We start from the raw sequence: 16,300 nt of genomic DNA, 5'->3' as shown, positions 1-16,300 counted from the left end.
CCGTAGAGCTTTCTGGGAGCTCCTCAACTGGAGAAAATCTCCCCTTTGCTCAAATTTCCATTGCACTTGATTTTTTTTTTTTTTTTTGAGATAGAGTCTCACTGTGTTGCCTGGGCTAGAGTGCCGTGGCGTCATCCTAGCTCACAGCAACCTCAAACTCCTGGGCTCAAGCAATCCTTCTGCCTCAGCCTCCCGAGTAGCTGGTACTACAGGCACACGCCACCATGCCCGGCTAATTTTTTCTATATATTTTTAGTTGTCCAATTAATTTCTTTCTATTTTTAGTAGAGACGGGGTCTCGCTCTTGCTCAGGCTGGTTTCGAACTCCTGAGCTCAAACAATCCGCCCGCCTCGGCCTCCCAGAGTGCTAGCATTACAGGCGTGAGCCACCGCGCCCAGCCCTGCACTTGATTTTTTATATCTTCTAGTTCTTCTCATTTTTCTACCTGTAGTAGATACTTATTTACATATCTTCCTACTGTATTGGAAGATCTTTGAATCAGACACCTCCCCATAACTATTTCATTTTTATTTCTCACAACACACAACCCAGCACCTTATGCAAAAGAGGCTCCAAATACATGTTTCTGAAGGAAATGACCAAGCAGTATGGAATCCCTCCACACTAACTAAGGGTAGCAATAGGAGGGAAATCATTGAGCCCAGGCCAAGAAGCCTGGTTGACCAGATGACTTGAAGAAAGGCTCAGCCCCCAATTCTGAGGCCTGTGACCACTGGATCTGAATGATCAAGTTCCTGCCATTCTGTAGTCAATTTTACGGAGGGCCATCCCACAGTTCAGTTGCTGAAGCCATCTCTGCAGGAAATATTTTGGTTTTCCTTTAGTTTTATTTCTTCATTCAGTCCAACAAGCTGTACTGACTTCCACAGAGTTTTAAGGCAAATAGCCTGAAGTTCATTTATTTATCCACTTATTCAACAATATTTATTGACCACTAACTACATACAGAGTATTATTCTAGGCCCTGAATATAAAGTGGTGATTAAGACAGACAAGGCCCTACTCTTATAGAGCTTACATTCAAGCAGGAGGGAAGGAACAAGCAAATGAAGGAACACACATGAGAAAAGAGGGAAGGAAGGAAGGAAGAAAGGAAGGGAGGGAGGGAGGAAGGAAGGAAGGAAGAAAGGAAGGGAGGGAGGAAGGAAGGAAGGAAGGAAGGGAGGGAGGAGGAGAGGAAGAAAGGAAGGCAGGCAGGTAGGTATTGAGATGCTGAAAATCCAGGGTGATGTCAGATTGAGTTTCTGGGTGGTTTCTTTGGATTACATGGTCTAGAAAGGCTCCACTCTGGGGAAGTGACATTTAAACTGATATGTGAGTGACAAGCATGAGGCAGTTTTGCAAAAGTCAGAGGGAAGAGCATTCCAAGCAGAGAACAGTCAGTGCAGAGGCTCTGAGGCAGGCACCCAATAGGTCTGGAAAGAGTGAGGTCAGAGAAGCAGGCAAGGAGCAGCTCAGGAAGGCGTCATAAGGCAGGACAGGAGTCTGGGTTTTATTTAAGTGTGGCAGGAAGACAAAGAAAGAATTTAAGTACAATAGTGGCAAGATGGCTGCTGTAAAGAGAATGGATTTTAGAAAGAAAAGAATGAAACGGGGAAAGTACTATAGCAGTTAGGAGGTTAACCTGCATTTGGTCCAGGTGAGGAGTGTGGCAGCCTGGACCCAGGTGGCAGTAGTGAAGACAGAGCTAAGTAAACGAGATACATGTTTTGGAGGTGGAGTGAACAGGGCGGGGGAGATTTGGAAAGGCACAGTTAGTGCTGGATATCAAGGCCTCCGATATCCAAGAAACAACAGGCAGGAAACTGGAAATAGGAGTGTGGATTTCTGGAACGAGGTCAAGGCTGGTGAACCAATTTAGGAGTCATTGTCAGATTGTATTTAATGTCAAGGGGCTGCTAGTAGCAATGAGCTATACCTATTGTCAGATCTTGGTTTCCATGTACCATGCATGCTCCAATAAAAGAAACCAGAGTTCCTTGGAGAAATGGTTGATGTCAGGACAAGGGCAGGTAAAGTACAGGATGATGCTGGGAAGTACACAAGTAAGGAAGTGCTCAGAAGACAATGGGGCCCATGTTGACCGGGTACATCAGCCAACTTGAAGGAGCTCCCAGTGACCACATCTGGGATAACAACAGATGACCAACAGCGAACAACAAAATAAATCGTGATAGTAATGGATGATGACCCACAGAATAAAATAAATATCCATGAGTCCATACTGATGTAAATAAATATTGAATAAATAAACGGGGTAAAGGACACTATTCTCCTTTATAGTACGATTCCAATTAATAAACGTAGAAAGAATGATTGAAGTAGAAAATGTGGCAAATACCACAGCCACAACTGGTCTGGGGGAAGATCAGCAATTGTCAAAATCACATTCTAATGAGTGTAAGATACCATTTCACACTCATTAGAATGGTTACCCAAAAAAGATGACAGGAAGCATTGGCAAGGAAGTGGAGAAACCAGAACCCTCATATATCGCTGTTGAAAATGTACAATGGTGCAGCCACTTTGGAAAACTGTTTGATGGTTCTTCAAAATACGAAACATTAGAGTTACCATATATACCCAGCAATTCTATTCCCAGGTATATACCTAAGGGAAATGAAAACACATGGTTACACCAAAACTCATATACAAATGTTCACAGCAGCATTATTCATTCATAAATAGTCAAAAAGTACAAACAATCCAGATGTCAATCAACTGAAGAATGGATAAATAAAATGTGTTATGTCCATATAATGAAATATATTATTCACCAAGAAAAAGGAATATATCCTGATATATGCTGCAACGTGGATGAACCTTGAAAACATTATGCTAAGTGAAAGAAGCCAGTCACAAAAGCCCACATGTTGCATGATTCCATGTATAAGAAATTCCCCAAAGAGGCAAATCCTATCATTATTTTTGCAACTTTGTTTTCAATATTTCAAATTTTTCAACATAAAAAGTTAAAAAAATAAAACGAAGGTGCTACACGAGATCACCTAGAGACAAAGTACAGATAGAAATGAAAAGGAAACTCAGGAAACTAGAGAAGCTGGGGGTACTCTAACATTTTAGAGGTCGAGCAGAGGTCAAACAGCCAACAAGAGGCTGAGAAGGAAACCAGTGAGACAGGAAACTCAGCTGTTTCAGCTGCCTGCCGAGACACTGAGGGTGAGGGACATTTGGTTGGTCCCTGCTACGGTCTGAATGTGTCCCCCAAATTCATATGCTGAAATCCTAACCCCCAAGGTGATGATATTGGGAGGTGGGGCTTTTTGGGAGGTGATTAGGCCATGAGGACAAAGCCCTCACGAACGGGATTAGTGCCCTTATAAAATAGGCCCAAGGGAGCTTGCTCTCCCCTCCCACCATGTTGAGGACCCAGTGAGGAGGCACCGTCTATGAACCAGGAAACAGGCCCTCGCCAGACACCAAATCTGCCAGTGCCCTGACCTTAGACTCCCCAGCCTCCGGAACTGTGAGGAATAAATTTCTGTTGTTTATAAGCTACCCATTTTATGGTATTTTGTTACCTTATTATAGCAACCCAAATAGACTAAGACAGCTCTAATACTCAAAAGAATCAAGACATTTCTCAGATACGTGTAGAAAAAGCACTGGCTGCCGCCCATGCCTCTCCAGCTCACTCGGATGCAGTGGTTCAGCTCTGCCCAAGTGCAGATGAAGGGCGGAGGCTCGCTGCGGGATGAAGATCTCCCACTCTCCTGGGCAAAAGAGGTGAAATAACACCTGTCAAGGACGGATCTCTGTGAACTTGCACGGCAACCCTCATCTTCATTTTGTAGCGGGGGAACAGAGTCGTCAGAAAGCTCAAGTGATTTGCACAAGGAATGTGGCAAAGTTGGGATTTAAACTCAGGTGTTAGCTCTTAAGTCAATGCTTTTCTACTCTCCCATCCACAACCTAGTGAATTCCCAATATCGCTAAGAGATCATTTAGTTTCCAGGGTCGGTATTCCCACGAGGGCTCAGTGACTGAGTAAAGCTGCTTCTCAAGAAAGGGCTGCGCAAATCAAGAAAACTAAGTTAGATACAAGTACTCCCTCAATACTTTAAGAGTAGGCAGGCATGTGGCAGGCAGGTGCAAAGATCCAGGACCCAGTTCAGTGCCAGTAGGGCGTGGGTGGCGGGATGGAGATGGGTCAGCTTCCCCAGAACCAGTTCCTCAGGGACAGGGGAAAGAGCTATTTGCTGAGACCCGACTAGTATATCATTCCCCTGCTTAAAACTCTTTAACGGAATCTCTAGAGAAGATAGGAGAGGATCTCTGGAAAAAGCACAGGTGAGGGCAGGGGTGCCGTACTGTGAACAGGGGGGTGAAGTGGAGAGAAGCACACTAAATGCCAAGACTCAGCTCTTGGACGCTGGCAGCCAAGCTTGGCCCTCCTGAGACCTAAAGAATCAAGAACTGGGAGGACAGGGTTCTAGACAGGGGGAGCATGTGCAAAGGGCCCAAAAGAGAATGAGCAACGTGCATTCTTAGAACTCAAGGAAGTTCTCTATGGCTAGGGTGTAGCTGGATGGGGGGAAGGCAGATTTGGCTACGAAGGTGAGGGCCCAGGTCTGCAGGGACTTGTAAGCCACCTTAAGATCTGAATTTTATTCTAAGGGAAAAAGGGAGGTATCAAAGGGTTCTATTTTTAAATCAAAATTATACCTATGCTTAATTATTGTCTAAAAATTTTAACCACTATACTGCTAGGAGATTTATAACTTAGTTGCCCAAACAGATTTGTAATCTCTTTGACTTCTTCAATGTCTAGTGCAGCAGTTCTCAAACCTTAACATGCACCAGAATCATGGGGCAGAGGGTAGGGTGGGCAGAGGGGGTTATTAACACAGATTTGGCTGGGTGCCATACTCCAAGTTTCTGATTCAGCAGGTCTGGGGGAGGGGGGATGAAAATTGTATTCTTTACAAGTTCCCAGGTGATGTGATCACACTTCGAGAATCTGGGAGAAAGGTTAAGAGATCTGAGACGGAGTCAGTAAAAATAGTGGATGTGTGAAGACACATTCAGCCACTTACGCTCCAGATAGTATATAGATAGAAGTGGCTGGGATGGAGGAGGCTGGAAGTAGAGAAATCCCAGAGGCAGATTACAGAAGCAAAGATGAAAATAGTTAAGTTAGTGACAAAACTTTATTCTAGGACTTCCCCCACCCCCATTAAAGCCCCCGACACAGGAACTTTTCCATTTATAAAACGTGAATAAATAAGAAGCAAGAGCTGGGCATGGTGGCTTATGCCTATGATCCCAGTACTTTGGGAAGTGAGGCAGGAGGATTACTTGAACCTAGCAGTTTGAGACCAGCCTGTGCAACATAGTGAGACCCTGTCTCTACAAAAAATAATTAACCAGGCATGGCGATGCGTGTCTGTAGTCCCAGCTACTCGAGACGCTGAGGCAGAAGGATCATTTGAGCCCAGGAGTTTGAGGCTGCAGTGAACTGCGAGGACATCACTGTACTCCAGCCTGGGTGGCAGAGTGAAACCCTGTCTTAAGAAAAAAAATTTTTTTTTGGTTTGCCAATGTTAACTCTTTTTAGTAATAATAGAAATGTCAAAACTCTTTCATGGGTTTTTTCTTTTCTTTTCCCCTTAGGCCTGTTTTTTTAAATAGAATGCACTGCAGATTTCCTACAGGTGGAAAACAAAGCCCAGTCATTAAAGGCTGGCCCCCACAGTGAAAGCAGTACTGAACTGGGAACCAGAATACCTGGCTCCATTCCTGGCTCAGGGACAAAGTAATAGTGTGGCTTTGAATAAGTCATATTTACTTTTTGTGCTCAGTGTATGCTAAAAAAGGATGGAGTTGGATAGATGACTTTTATGCTATTTAAACCTGTTTAGGCTCTGAAATTTTGACTTTAAAAATCTAAAGAATAAGAAACATTGTCACATGGTCATAAATTCCCCAGATAACTAGAGTTCAAACTAAACATTCTCATGGGATTCTTTTACCTTCCCTATGTGCCATTACACAACTGGACAAACTGAAAACAAACATGTGTAAACTAAAAATAAAATCCTAAGCTGCCCCCCCCTCAACTGAACAGACTTCCTCTTGGCCAAGGGGATCCCAGAATAACCTTAAAGGTGAGTTCTCCACCAGGAAGGGAATGGAGGTCGGACATGCCTCCTAATACCCCTGCCTTTTGGAGTTTAGACTAACTGTAAACTGGACCTAAAGGCATACAAAGTAAAGGTTAAGTCATGCCTGCAGCCCATCAATTTACTTAACAGATCACTTTGAGTATATCGTGACTTGCTCTCCGATTAGCAGACCTGCTTATCTTAACCCAAGTATTCCTTTCTACTGACTCTGAGTTTTTAGACAAAGCTTTACTTCTTTAATTATAAATCAAAGAATCTCTGAACCCACTCATATCCTGTAAGCACCCCCTTCGAGATATCCCACCTTTTCGGGCCAAATCAAAGCATACCTTCCATGAACTGATTTGTGATTTTACCTGCCATCCCCCTCTCCCTAAAATGTATAAAACCAAACTGTAACCAGACCTCAAGATCATTTACTCAAGGCTTCTTGGATTTGTGGATCAAGGGCCATGGTCACTCATATCGATTCAGAATAAATCACTTTAATTTATTTTATAGAGGTTTTTCCCTCCATTAACACATAAAGTGCCAAAAGAATAGCCCCATGTGAGTGCTCAGAAGTGCAACTGATGCTCCCTTTACCTTCTGAGCGTTAAGCTGCCCTTTGAGGTTAGCCCCAGCGTGGCCAGAGCACCATGATGTTGTGAACAATATCATCAGTAAAAGTGAAAAAAATCAAACACTTACTGCATGCCCAATCTTAGTTTCCACATAAAGAAAACATGACTACAGTATTTTTAAGCTCTTCCTAGTATTCAACCTTCTCAAACCCTAAAACAGGTAATTTTTTAACAATGAGTAATTGCTGCCATGCATTTACTACTATGTTTTCCTCAGTTACACCAGGCATTGATCAAACCTGGCTGTCAGTTTTTGTATAGTCTGTGAGCTAAGAATAGTTTCTACTTTTTAAAAAATAATATTTTAATTTAATTTTGTTTTTTAGAGAGAGGGTCTTACTGTGATCACAGCTCACCATAACCTCCAATTCGTGGGCTCAAGCAATCTCCTCCCTCAGCCTCCTGAGTAGCTGGGACTATAGGTATGCATCACCATGCCTGGCTAATTTTAAATTTTTAAAAAGTTTTTAAATTTCATTTTATTTATTTATTTTTGTCAAGTCAGGGCCTTGCAATGTTGCCCAGGCTGGTCCTGAACTGCTGATCCCCAGTGATCCTCCTGCTTCGTCCTCCCAAAGTGCTGGGATTACAGGCATGAGCCACCGCACTAGGCCTGGTTTCTACATTTTTAAATGGTTAAGAAAAATCAAAATAAGAATATTTTGTGGGCTAGGCACAGTGGCTCATGCCCTACACTACTCTACAAAAAGTAGAAAAATTAGCTAGGTATCGTGGCGCACACCTGTAGTCCCAGCTGCTCGGGAAGCTGAGGCAGAAGGATCGCTTGAGCCCAGGAGTGTGAGGTTGCTGTGAGCTATGATGATGCCACTGCACTTTACCCAGGGTGACAGTGAGACTCTATCTCAAAAAAATTTTTTTGGCACATAAAAATAATATGAAATACAGATTCCAGTGTCTATAAATAAAGTTTTATTAGAATACAGTCATATTCATTTGTTTATATATTGTCTATGACTGCTTTCATGCCATACCAGAGTTGAGTAGTTGCAAAAGTATCAAATGTTTTTTTTTTTTTTGAGACAGAGTCTCACTCTTTTGCCCAGGCTAGAGTGAGTGCCGTGGCGTCAGCCTAGCTCACAGCAACCTCAAACTCCTGGGCTCAATCGATCCTTCTGCCTCAGCCTCCCGAGTAGCTGGGACTACAGGCATGCACCACCATGCCCGGCTAAGTTTTTCTATATATTTTTAGTTGTCCGATTAATTTCTTTGTATTTTTAGTAGAGATGGGGTCTCGCTCTTGCTCAGGCTGGTTTCGAACTCCTGAGCTCAAACAATCCGCCCCCCTTGGCCTCCCAGAGTGCTAGGATTACAGGCGTGAGCCACCGCGCCCGGCCAGAAGGGTTGATTTTTAAAATTTTTGTTGTAGAGATGGGGTCTTGCTATGTTGCCCAGGCTGGTCTCGAACTCGTAGGATCAAGCGATCCTTCTGCCTTGGCCTCCCAAAGTGCTGGGATTATAGGCATTAGCCACCGTGCCTGGCCTGGACTGTTAAATATTAAAGTATGGTGTGGTGGCGCATGCCTGTGATCGCAGCTACTCAGGAGACTGAGGCAAGAGGAGTGCTTGAGCCCAAGAGTTCAAGGTTACAGTGAGCCAAGATCGTGCTGCTGCACTCCAGCCTGGGCGACACAGTGAGATCCTCTTAAAAAAATAAAAATAAAAAATAATAAAGTATTATGCCAAATAAATAAACATGTTAATGAGAACTAGTTCACACACTTTTAAGCTTTGAACATGTAAGGACATCTTTATACTGACCCTTATTAGTGCAGTTCAGACAAAGGGGCATCAGAGCTAACCCCGGCTGTCGAGACTGGCTCTCCAGTATATTTCCTCTCTGGTGCTCTCTGCTGACAGATGAGGTGCAGGTGTGCACAGATAGCCACAGCCCTCCTACTTCTTCTCTCATAGGCCATTTCGGAATGGTTATGTGCTCCCCAGACTCTAACATTAGAGCCCACTCCTACTGTAGTACTGTTATCACCAACGATGTGGGAAATTTCTCATTTTTTGGTCAAATGTGAAAGACACAAATGGCAAGCAACAGGCCCCTGATGTGCTAAGTCAAGCTAAGTGACTGCATCATGCCACAGGACTACAAACGTTCGAAGTGATGTTTCTTCACACGACTGCTTTATTACTCACTAAAACACTGTAGCAGCCTCAGAATTGTCCATTTAAAAGATAATGCAATGGGTATAAAGTGAAAGATTTCCTTTCAATCCTCGAGTTCCTATTTTCCTCATTTTTCCTCAGTACTCTTACAGTTTGCGTCTCCTGAGTGAACTGTTTTAAAAGCCAGAAGAAACCTATTATTGTGTTCACGTATTTTCCCACATTCAGCTCTAAAGTGGACGTGAAATAAAGAAAAATATCCACATGCGCCTGTAGGTTAAAGCGGAGAAAGCAGCGAGCTTTCCTTCCGCTGACCCGCCCCGCCCGGACTGACTGACAGAAGGGGACAGCAGCTGGGCGTGGTGAGGGGACGGCCCAGAGTAGGCGCAAGGCAGGGCAGCTGCCCTCTGCCTTCTTGTGAGAACTCAAATGTGTGAACACACCACTTTTCAGCTCTTGGTAAACAACTTTCTTTCTTCTGTTTCTCAAAATCCTAACAGTCTACAAGGCATATTCATTTAAAGCAATATTTCAGTCAAAACAGAAAAGGACTTGGGAGGAAAGAATTCATTGTCACTGAAAGACATAAAACTAACAAATTTATCTGGGAAATGCTGAGAAAACAATAAAAATGAAGCGTTACCAGATTTCTGCTTTATTTTCCTTTTCCTCAAACTCAGAAAGGAAATGGGGGAGGGGAGAGACAGGGAATATGCAAGTAAATATGGTATATATTATTTTACAAGCTTATAGCTAGTAAGTTACACTGTCACTAGTTGCTCAAGAAGTGTGATCTTGCAAGAAAACGTCCCTCAGAACAACAAAGGAAAAATCCTGTTAAAGGAGAAAATGAACCTGCACATTATAGCAGAAACCACATCAATCAGGTGTGTGTAGGGGAAAACACTTGGCCCTTTCTAAGAATAGATTTCCCCGCAACTTTTCAATAGATTTCCTCTTACATATATAAATCATACTTGACTTCTTTCCTAGTATTATCTTTTTATGTAAAAAATAATTTTCAATGTAAGAAAGCTAGAAACCAGAGGACTTCACTCGCATCTATACAGTAATATTTACTTCGTATGACAAAAAACTCAAGGTCACAGTACACAGTAGTTATTTATTTAAATACTTGAAAAGGTTGATGATGGAAAAAATAGGTTTATCGTGAGAGTTTATATTCATTAGATTTACTTTATCATTAAAAAAAGTGCTGCCTCTAGGTTATCCTAGCCAGATATAGAACACACTTCATGACACATGCAGCTACTGCAATATACTATAACAGACACAGCCAATATAGAATGATTTACACTTTGGGAGGAAATTCAACAGTAGTAAGGGGGACTCTTTATTTAAACTAAAAACATTGATAATATACAAATTGTTTTTCTCATTTGATTGAAAGGGCTATAAAATTCAACATACTGACAAAGGAAGCAACGTAATCACATAGATAACACCTCTGCTAATCGCTTTTACCTTATTTCTTTCTTCAAAGAATCTCACACTCAGCTATACAATTTTCTAGACTTAACGATGGCTTCAAGGCTGGCCTACCAGAAGTGACTGAAAGAAAGTCATGTTGGTAAGCTGACACTGGCTTGTGTATTTTCAAAAACGGAGAGAAAATGGCAAATTGTGCCTCATGTACTGATAGAACCCAAAGGATCATTCTGAGTAATGTGAAATAAATAAGTGATCCATGAGTAAATACAATCTCTGGGCTGATTTAGAACTAGGAGATTGAGCCAAGTGAGCACTAACAATACCATGTAGAAACGTCTAGAAATGTCATTTCTAGTACTCAGGTTGGGAGACCGTATCTTGCTTGAATATGTACATTATTTACAAAATATTCCCTTTTGGCCTCTGAAATTTAGCCATTTTAGTTTGGCTGTTAGTTCTTTTCTTTCCATATGCTAGCCAATATTGCAGTTATAACTATCATTAAAATACTCTTATGCATGAATTACAAATATTAATAAAGTAACTCTGCATGTATAAATATCTCAATATTTCTAGCAGAATTTAAAGCATTCAGAATGTACATAAAAGTATTTGTTTTTGGTAGGGCCAGTATTTTTTTTTAATCATCGTTGTTTCAATAATGCTTTGTACATAGCAAAGCCCAAAACTGCAAAAACAGTAGCACCAAAACTTGCTCGAAGCCAAAATGTGGAGCTCTTGAGGTCAGCTTGTGTCACGTGCCTGTAGTCAGAAAATATAATTAATATTTAAAACATGATTAGTATGAAAATCTTACACCAGTTATGTAACAGTCTACTTTAGGGAAGTATTAGCACACTTGTCAGGCCAATTGCATACAGTAATGCTCACCAAAAACATTTATCAATATAGCCATGTGTACATTGCTTAATCATTACCTTAAGAAAATGATATAACGTAGACATTACTAAAGACAAATGTCTTTGCAATTAGCTATTACTTGAGAGTAGACATCTAAAATTTTACACATTTTCTTCACATGGGAAATGAAGATGTTAGACAAATCAACCTACCACTTTTTACTACCACCACGGTCCTTCAAAATGAGTTCTCACAATTTTGAGGGTCTATTTATGGAACTTAGATAATATGAAATCTCCTGTCCCCACAAACTGAAAGCTATTTTGTAAGCAGTTAAGCGACAAGTGATAATACTTTTCTAAGAGCGACAATTAAAGTTAACTTTGGAAATATTGAGCCCCATAAAAATTTACCAAAAAAAATCCCAAAGTGGGAGGAAAAGGTTTACCAGTTTGCATTAATTTGGTTACTGCTAATTAAAGAGAAAAAAAAACCAAACCCTGGTGTTAGTCAGACAGGCAGTGATAATGGTACCAACTAAAGGACATGATGCAACACAATGGATTGAAAGATAATGACATAAAAGAAGCCAAATTATGCATGACAAGAACAGGGGCAGCCTGTACCACACACTGAGTTGTGAGCATGCTCAGTTAATAACACTGCTAAGCACCCTCAAGAGTCTCAAGTATGACAGCTTACCACCAAGAGGATAAAGCTTTAAAGCAAAGGTCCGAACATTTTATTCAAATTGTCACTGATGTCTTAGATAAATGAACACAATTGAGGTGATGTAGAAAACTTACAGAATTAAGAGCTTAGAGAAGCTGTCTAGTTTAGGTTATTTTACAACTAAGTTAAACAAACAGATTTGAAGCAAAAGTCAGACGTCATTAAAAGACTAAGACACTGACACATGCAAAAGAGTTAAGAACCAAGAATTCAAATTGCATAAAACTACTTTGCCTCAGTAATAGTCACAGAATGATGAGATTAGTCATCACAAAATTCAGTCTGTACATCCCTAGAAACAAATCTGTTATACAACACAAGTCAGAGTGCTCCATGCTTATCACCATGGCAAAGCAACACACAACACTCCAATTTCTTATCCTTACCAGTTTCTATTAAAGAAAAAAAATCACTCCTCACATAATTATTTTTAACAAAGCAAAGTGATAACTCCTACCTTCAAGTTAGTTCTTCTAACAGGCAATGTTTTATTAAAAAAAAAAAAAGTTAGGGGAGAGAATATTTAGGTTTTTTTTTTTCCAGTTGGAAAAGCTCCAACAAGGCCAACCCATTGGTTGTGGGAAATGTTACCTGGCTTCAAGAAAAAGTGGACCATGGGATGACTCCATGAAGATAGAATCTTCTACAGAGCTGACGGCGTGCACCTGATGAGTAATACTGCCTTCGTCGTCTGCTAACAGCATGGCACCCCACTCAGCTACCCGGGCTCTTAACCTTTTATACACATGCATACAGTTTGCAGTTCACAGCAGAGCTCACAAAAGAAGGGGACTCAAAATAACATCTCTCAATTATATATCCCACACATAAATTGAGTTGCCACCCTATATGATGCATCTTGTGCTTTCTATATTTAAAATAAATGTATTCTATAGCAAATTGCCAAACTTAAAAGAAATTCTATCTATATGTACTCTTTTAAAACATTCACACACCAGACAAGGAAACCTAAAGCTATTATATACATTCTCTAAATATCCCTCTGAGGCTGGTCTTGGTATATCTGAAACACTAAGAGAAGTCCTTGAAACCAATACCATAAGCAGTACCTGACATGTGGCAACCATAAGTATTCATTTGAAATGAGGTTAACGACTGTTAGTCATGAAGTTTATAGATGCTTATAATTTCAAACTAGCAAAAACTACAAACATACGTCTGTGAAAAATTGAGTCCAACACCCCAAACTCAGACCAATATGGACCCTGAAGAAAGCAACAAAGTTTACAACTCCAAGTCAACAGAGATGTGTAGAATTTAAAGTGAGAACATAGCCTAAAAGTACAGAAGAGCTTTTGCTTCAGCTTTGGTCTCCCTGTGATTATCATGCATCTTCACTGTTGGACATTTGGGTTTTGTTTTTTAATTTTTACTTTTTTTTAATCTTAGGGGGAGAAAGGGATTAGGATTTAAGCTAGCTTAAATAATCAACTTAAAATGAGTCAAAATGATTTCTCATAAATAGTCTTCAAATATGGATATTTGTTTCACACAGCTCCCTTTGTTGTGTTTTAAAATGTATTATCATTCATGAACTAGTATATTCTGACTGACTTTATTGCTTAGTTTTCTTCAGCATTTCAAGATCAATATAGATACATGTTCAAGATACAGCTAGTTTAAAACTTCAAGTAACTATTAACTCAAAATATATTCCAATGGCTCCATCAATGTTACAGTAGTTGTTTAAGACACTTTAGGACATAGAAAGCTACTTAGAGAACTATTTTATGCCTTTATCACGTGCATTTAAAAGCTGCACTACCAGACTCTATTTATAAAAAGGAAAGCATTTATAATGGATGGCACATTTGTCATTGCTTAGCTAACTGACACCACCCGAATAGAGAATAATGTGATCTTAACTGTAACCCATGAGTATCAAAAATGGATTCATATTTGTCATTTCAGTTCTCAAACAGAGGCAGAGTAACAGTTTTATAAAGCTGCTTTCTGGTTCGATTCTAAACTTAAGCAGAAATAATTCTTCCACAATTCAAAAGCATAATTCTTACAAAATGACACACAAAATAATCATCTTTGAGTAAATTATAATATCTTATTGCATAGTTTTTCTTTCTTTTTAAATTTACTTTCTTTTCAAATATAAAAAAGATAATATATACCTCTCAGAAAATCTATGGAAAAAAAGCAAAGTAAGAAGAGAAAGAAAATCACCAAGTCTTGTCACCAAGGACAACTAATTAAAATTTCAGGTATTTCCTTTTAGGCTTTTTCTATGTAATTTTTACATAGCTGCAAACATAATGTGTGTAATTTATATATTTTTTCCCAAATTTTCCATCAATTATGGAAACTTTTTTTTTTTTTTTTGAGACAGCATCTTGCTCTGCTGCCCAGGCTAGAGTGTAGTGGCATGATCATAGCTCACTGTAGCTTCAAACTCCTGGGCTTAAGTGATCCTCCTGTCTTAGCCTCAGCCTCCTAAGTAGCTGGGACAACTGGCACATACTACCATGCCTGGCTAATTTTTAAACTTTTTGAAGAGACAGGGTCTTTCTATGTTGCTCAGACTGGTCTTGAACTCCTGGCCTCAAGTGATCCTTCCACTTCAGCCTCCCAAAGTGCTAGGATTATAGGTATGAGCTACTGAACCCCACCTGATTATGGAAACATTTTAAATAGCTGGATTATATTTCATTCTTATATTGTAGGCTATCTCCATTTATTGATGACTATTTAAAAAGTGATGGAATATCTTTCTACATAAGATTTTTCTCTATATTTAGGATATTTTCCTTAGGATAAACTTCAGAAATTAATATTACAGGGTCAAAAATGTGTATTTCTGTGTATATGTGTAGAAGTTCTCTTTTTTACCTAGTAGTATATAGGAATCATCAAATTTTCCTATTCTATGTGGAATAAGATCATTTAGTGCAGCAATATCTCTTTTCAGAACATAAGAAATAATTACTAAATGCTAGAATATAACACTAACTAATCATTTGCAACTTGTCAGAGTTATCGAGTTTTTAGGTGGAAAATTCCTGTGTCTGGGATGCTGGCCTTCTGGCTTAGAAGTGCTGAGGATGCAAACATATATCAGCCATCAAGATCTCCTTGACATAGGTGTGGGAGCCACTTGACATGTTCGGACTTGGGTATTACTAAGGCCGCTGCTTAATAATGGTGAGAGAAGAAAATGTTTCAAAATTCAGGCAATAAAGAATTAAATGAAGAATTGTTTGTGTGAATAGTCACACAAGGCATATATAGGGTGACCAAAATTCCTGTGTACCTTTGCACTGAATACTTTAAAAAAGGCATACTTTAAAAAAGGCTTTTGATTAATTTTATAATTGATGGTGAATATAAGAACATGAATTAAAACCTTTATTGACTTAATGTATTTAACTAATAATAAATAAAGCAAATGTTATCAATTGTAATATTTAGAAATGTAAAGTATCAAATCCTAAAGGGTTCAGGGAATTAAATCCATTCTAGTTATTCCCAAATAGGGTATTTTTAATACTCTAGTTGAAATTGTTTTTTTATAATCTGTCACATGAGTTTACATGTGAGGTATAAAAACTATACTGTGGAGATCTAAAAGTCTGCAAAAATTAGAACTTGAAGAAGGGAAAGAATTTAGAAAGCTTCAGATATCAATTAACCTTATCTTAGACTGCAAGTAATTATAAAGAGGAAAAAAACATAGGACTCAACAGCACCAAAGCTAAGAGACTTTCCTCAGAGTGGCTCCAGCTAAACTGTCACTTTTATCGGTCTTCCCATGTAACTTCTCAGAAATGAATTTGAATTTCCTATTTTTCATCCCTCTTATCTTGCCATGTTATCCTTTCCAATCAACTAAGAGATGCACAAATGCACTAACATGAATTGTCTTCTAATTTTATATATATAAATCTCAGGTATAAACTTTTAAGATAATACTCTGAAACAGCCGATATAACTGTAATACATGAGTACCTAAAGTTACTGGGGCACAGAGCTATCATATATAGCTTGCTCTTATTTGCAATTACATACCTCAAGTTGAAAACTGTACTGAGGTCATCAAAACTACAGTTAAGTTTTCTGTCTTTAAATATTCCATTTTTAAAAAATGTCTTCTGGACCTCCCTGCTTTTTTATTCCTCTAAATGTTTCTATCTGGTAAAGTATTTTCTATTTTTATTTCTAATAATAATACCACTACTGCTAGTAATAATTTTAATAATGACAATTTCCTTAATTGAACTAGTAGGCATGAATATTCTAATAAGATATTTCTCAAAATAGATTAAGAAATTTATATACAATGTTTAACAAAGATGAAC

General features: G+C 39.3%; 1 protein-coding gene across 4 annotated transcripts in view; it reads right to left on the bottom strand.

Annotated features, from left to right (window-relative positions):
- Positions 1-10,030: 10,030 nt before the first annotated feature.
- RHOT1 (ras homolog family member T1) overlaps positions 10,031-16,300 on the bottom strand; it is a 63,714-nt gene continuing 57,444 nt past the window's right edge. For all 4 annotated transcript variants that reach the window (XM_012648345.1, XM_012648346.1, XM_012648348.1 and 1 more), the window contains one exon: positions 10,031-11,141. In XM_012648345.1, coding sequence (XP_012503799.1) covers positions 11,024-11,141 — 118 coding nt within the window. In that variant the 3' untranslated portion in view covers positions 10,031-11,023. The remainder of the gene's footprint in view (positions 11,142-16,300) is intronic.

This window comes from Propithecus coquereli, unplaced genomic scaffold (assembly GCF_000956105.1).
Source record: "Propithecus coquereli isolate 6110/MARCELLA unplaced genomic scaffold, Pcoq_1.0 Scaffold281, whole genome shotgun sequence".
In the NCBI taxonomy this organism is placed as follows: Eukaryota; Metazoa; Chordata; class Mammalia; order Primates; family Indriidae; genus Propithecus; species Propithecus coquereli.
Note: the sequence above shows the minus strand (reverse complement) of the source record. Positions and strands in the feature narration are given on the sequence as shown.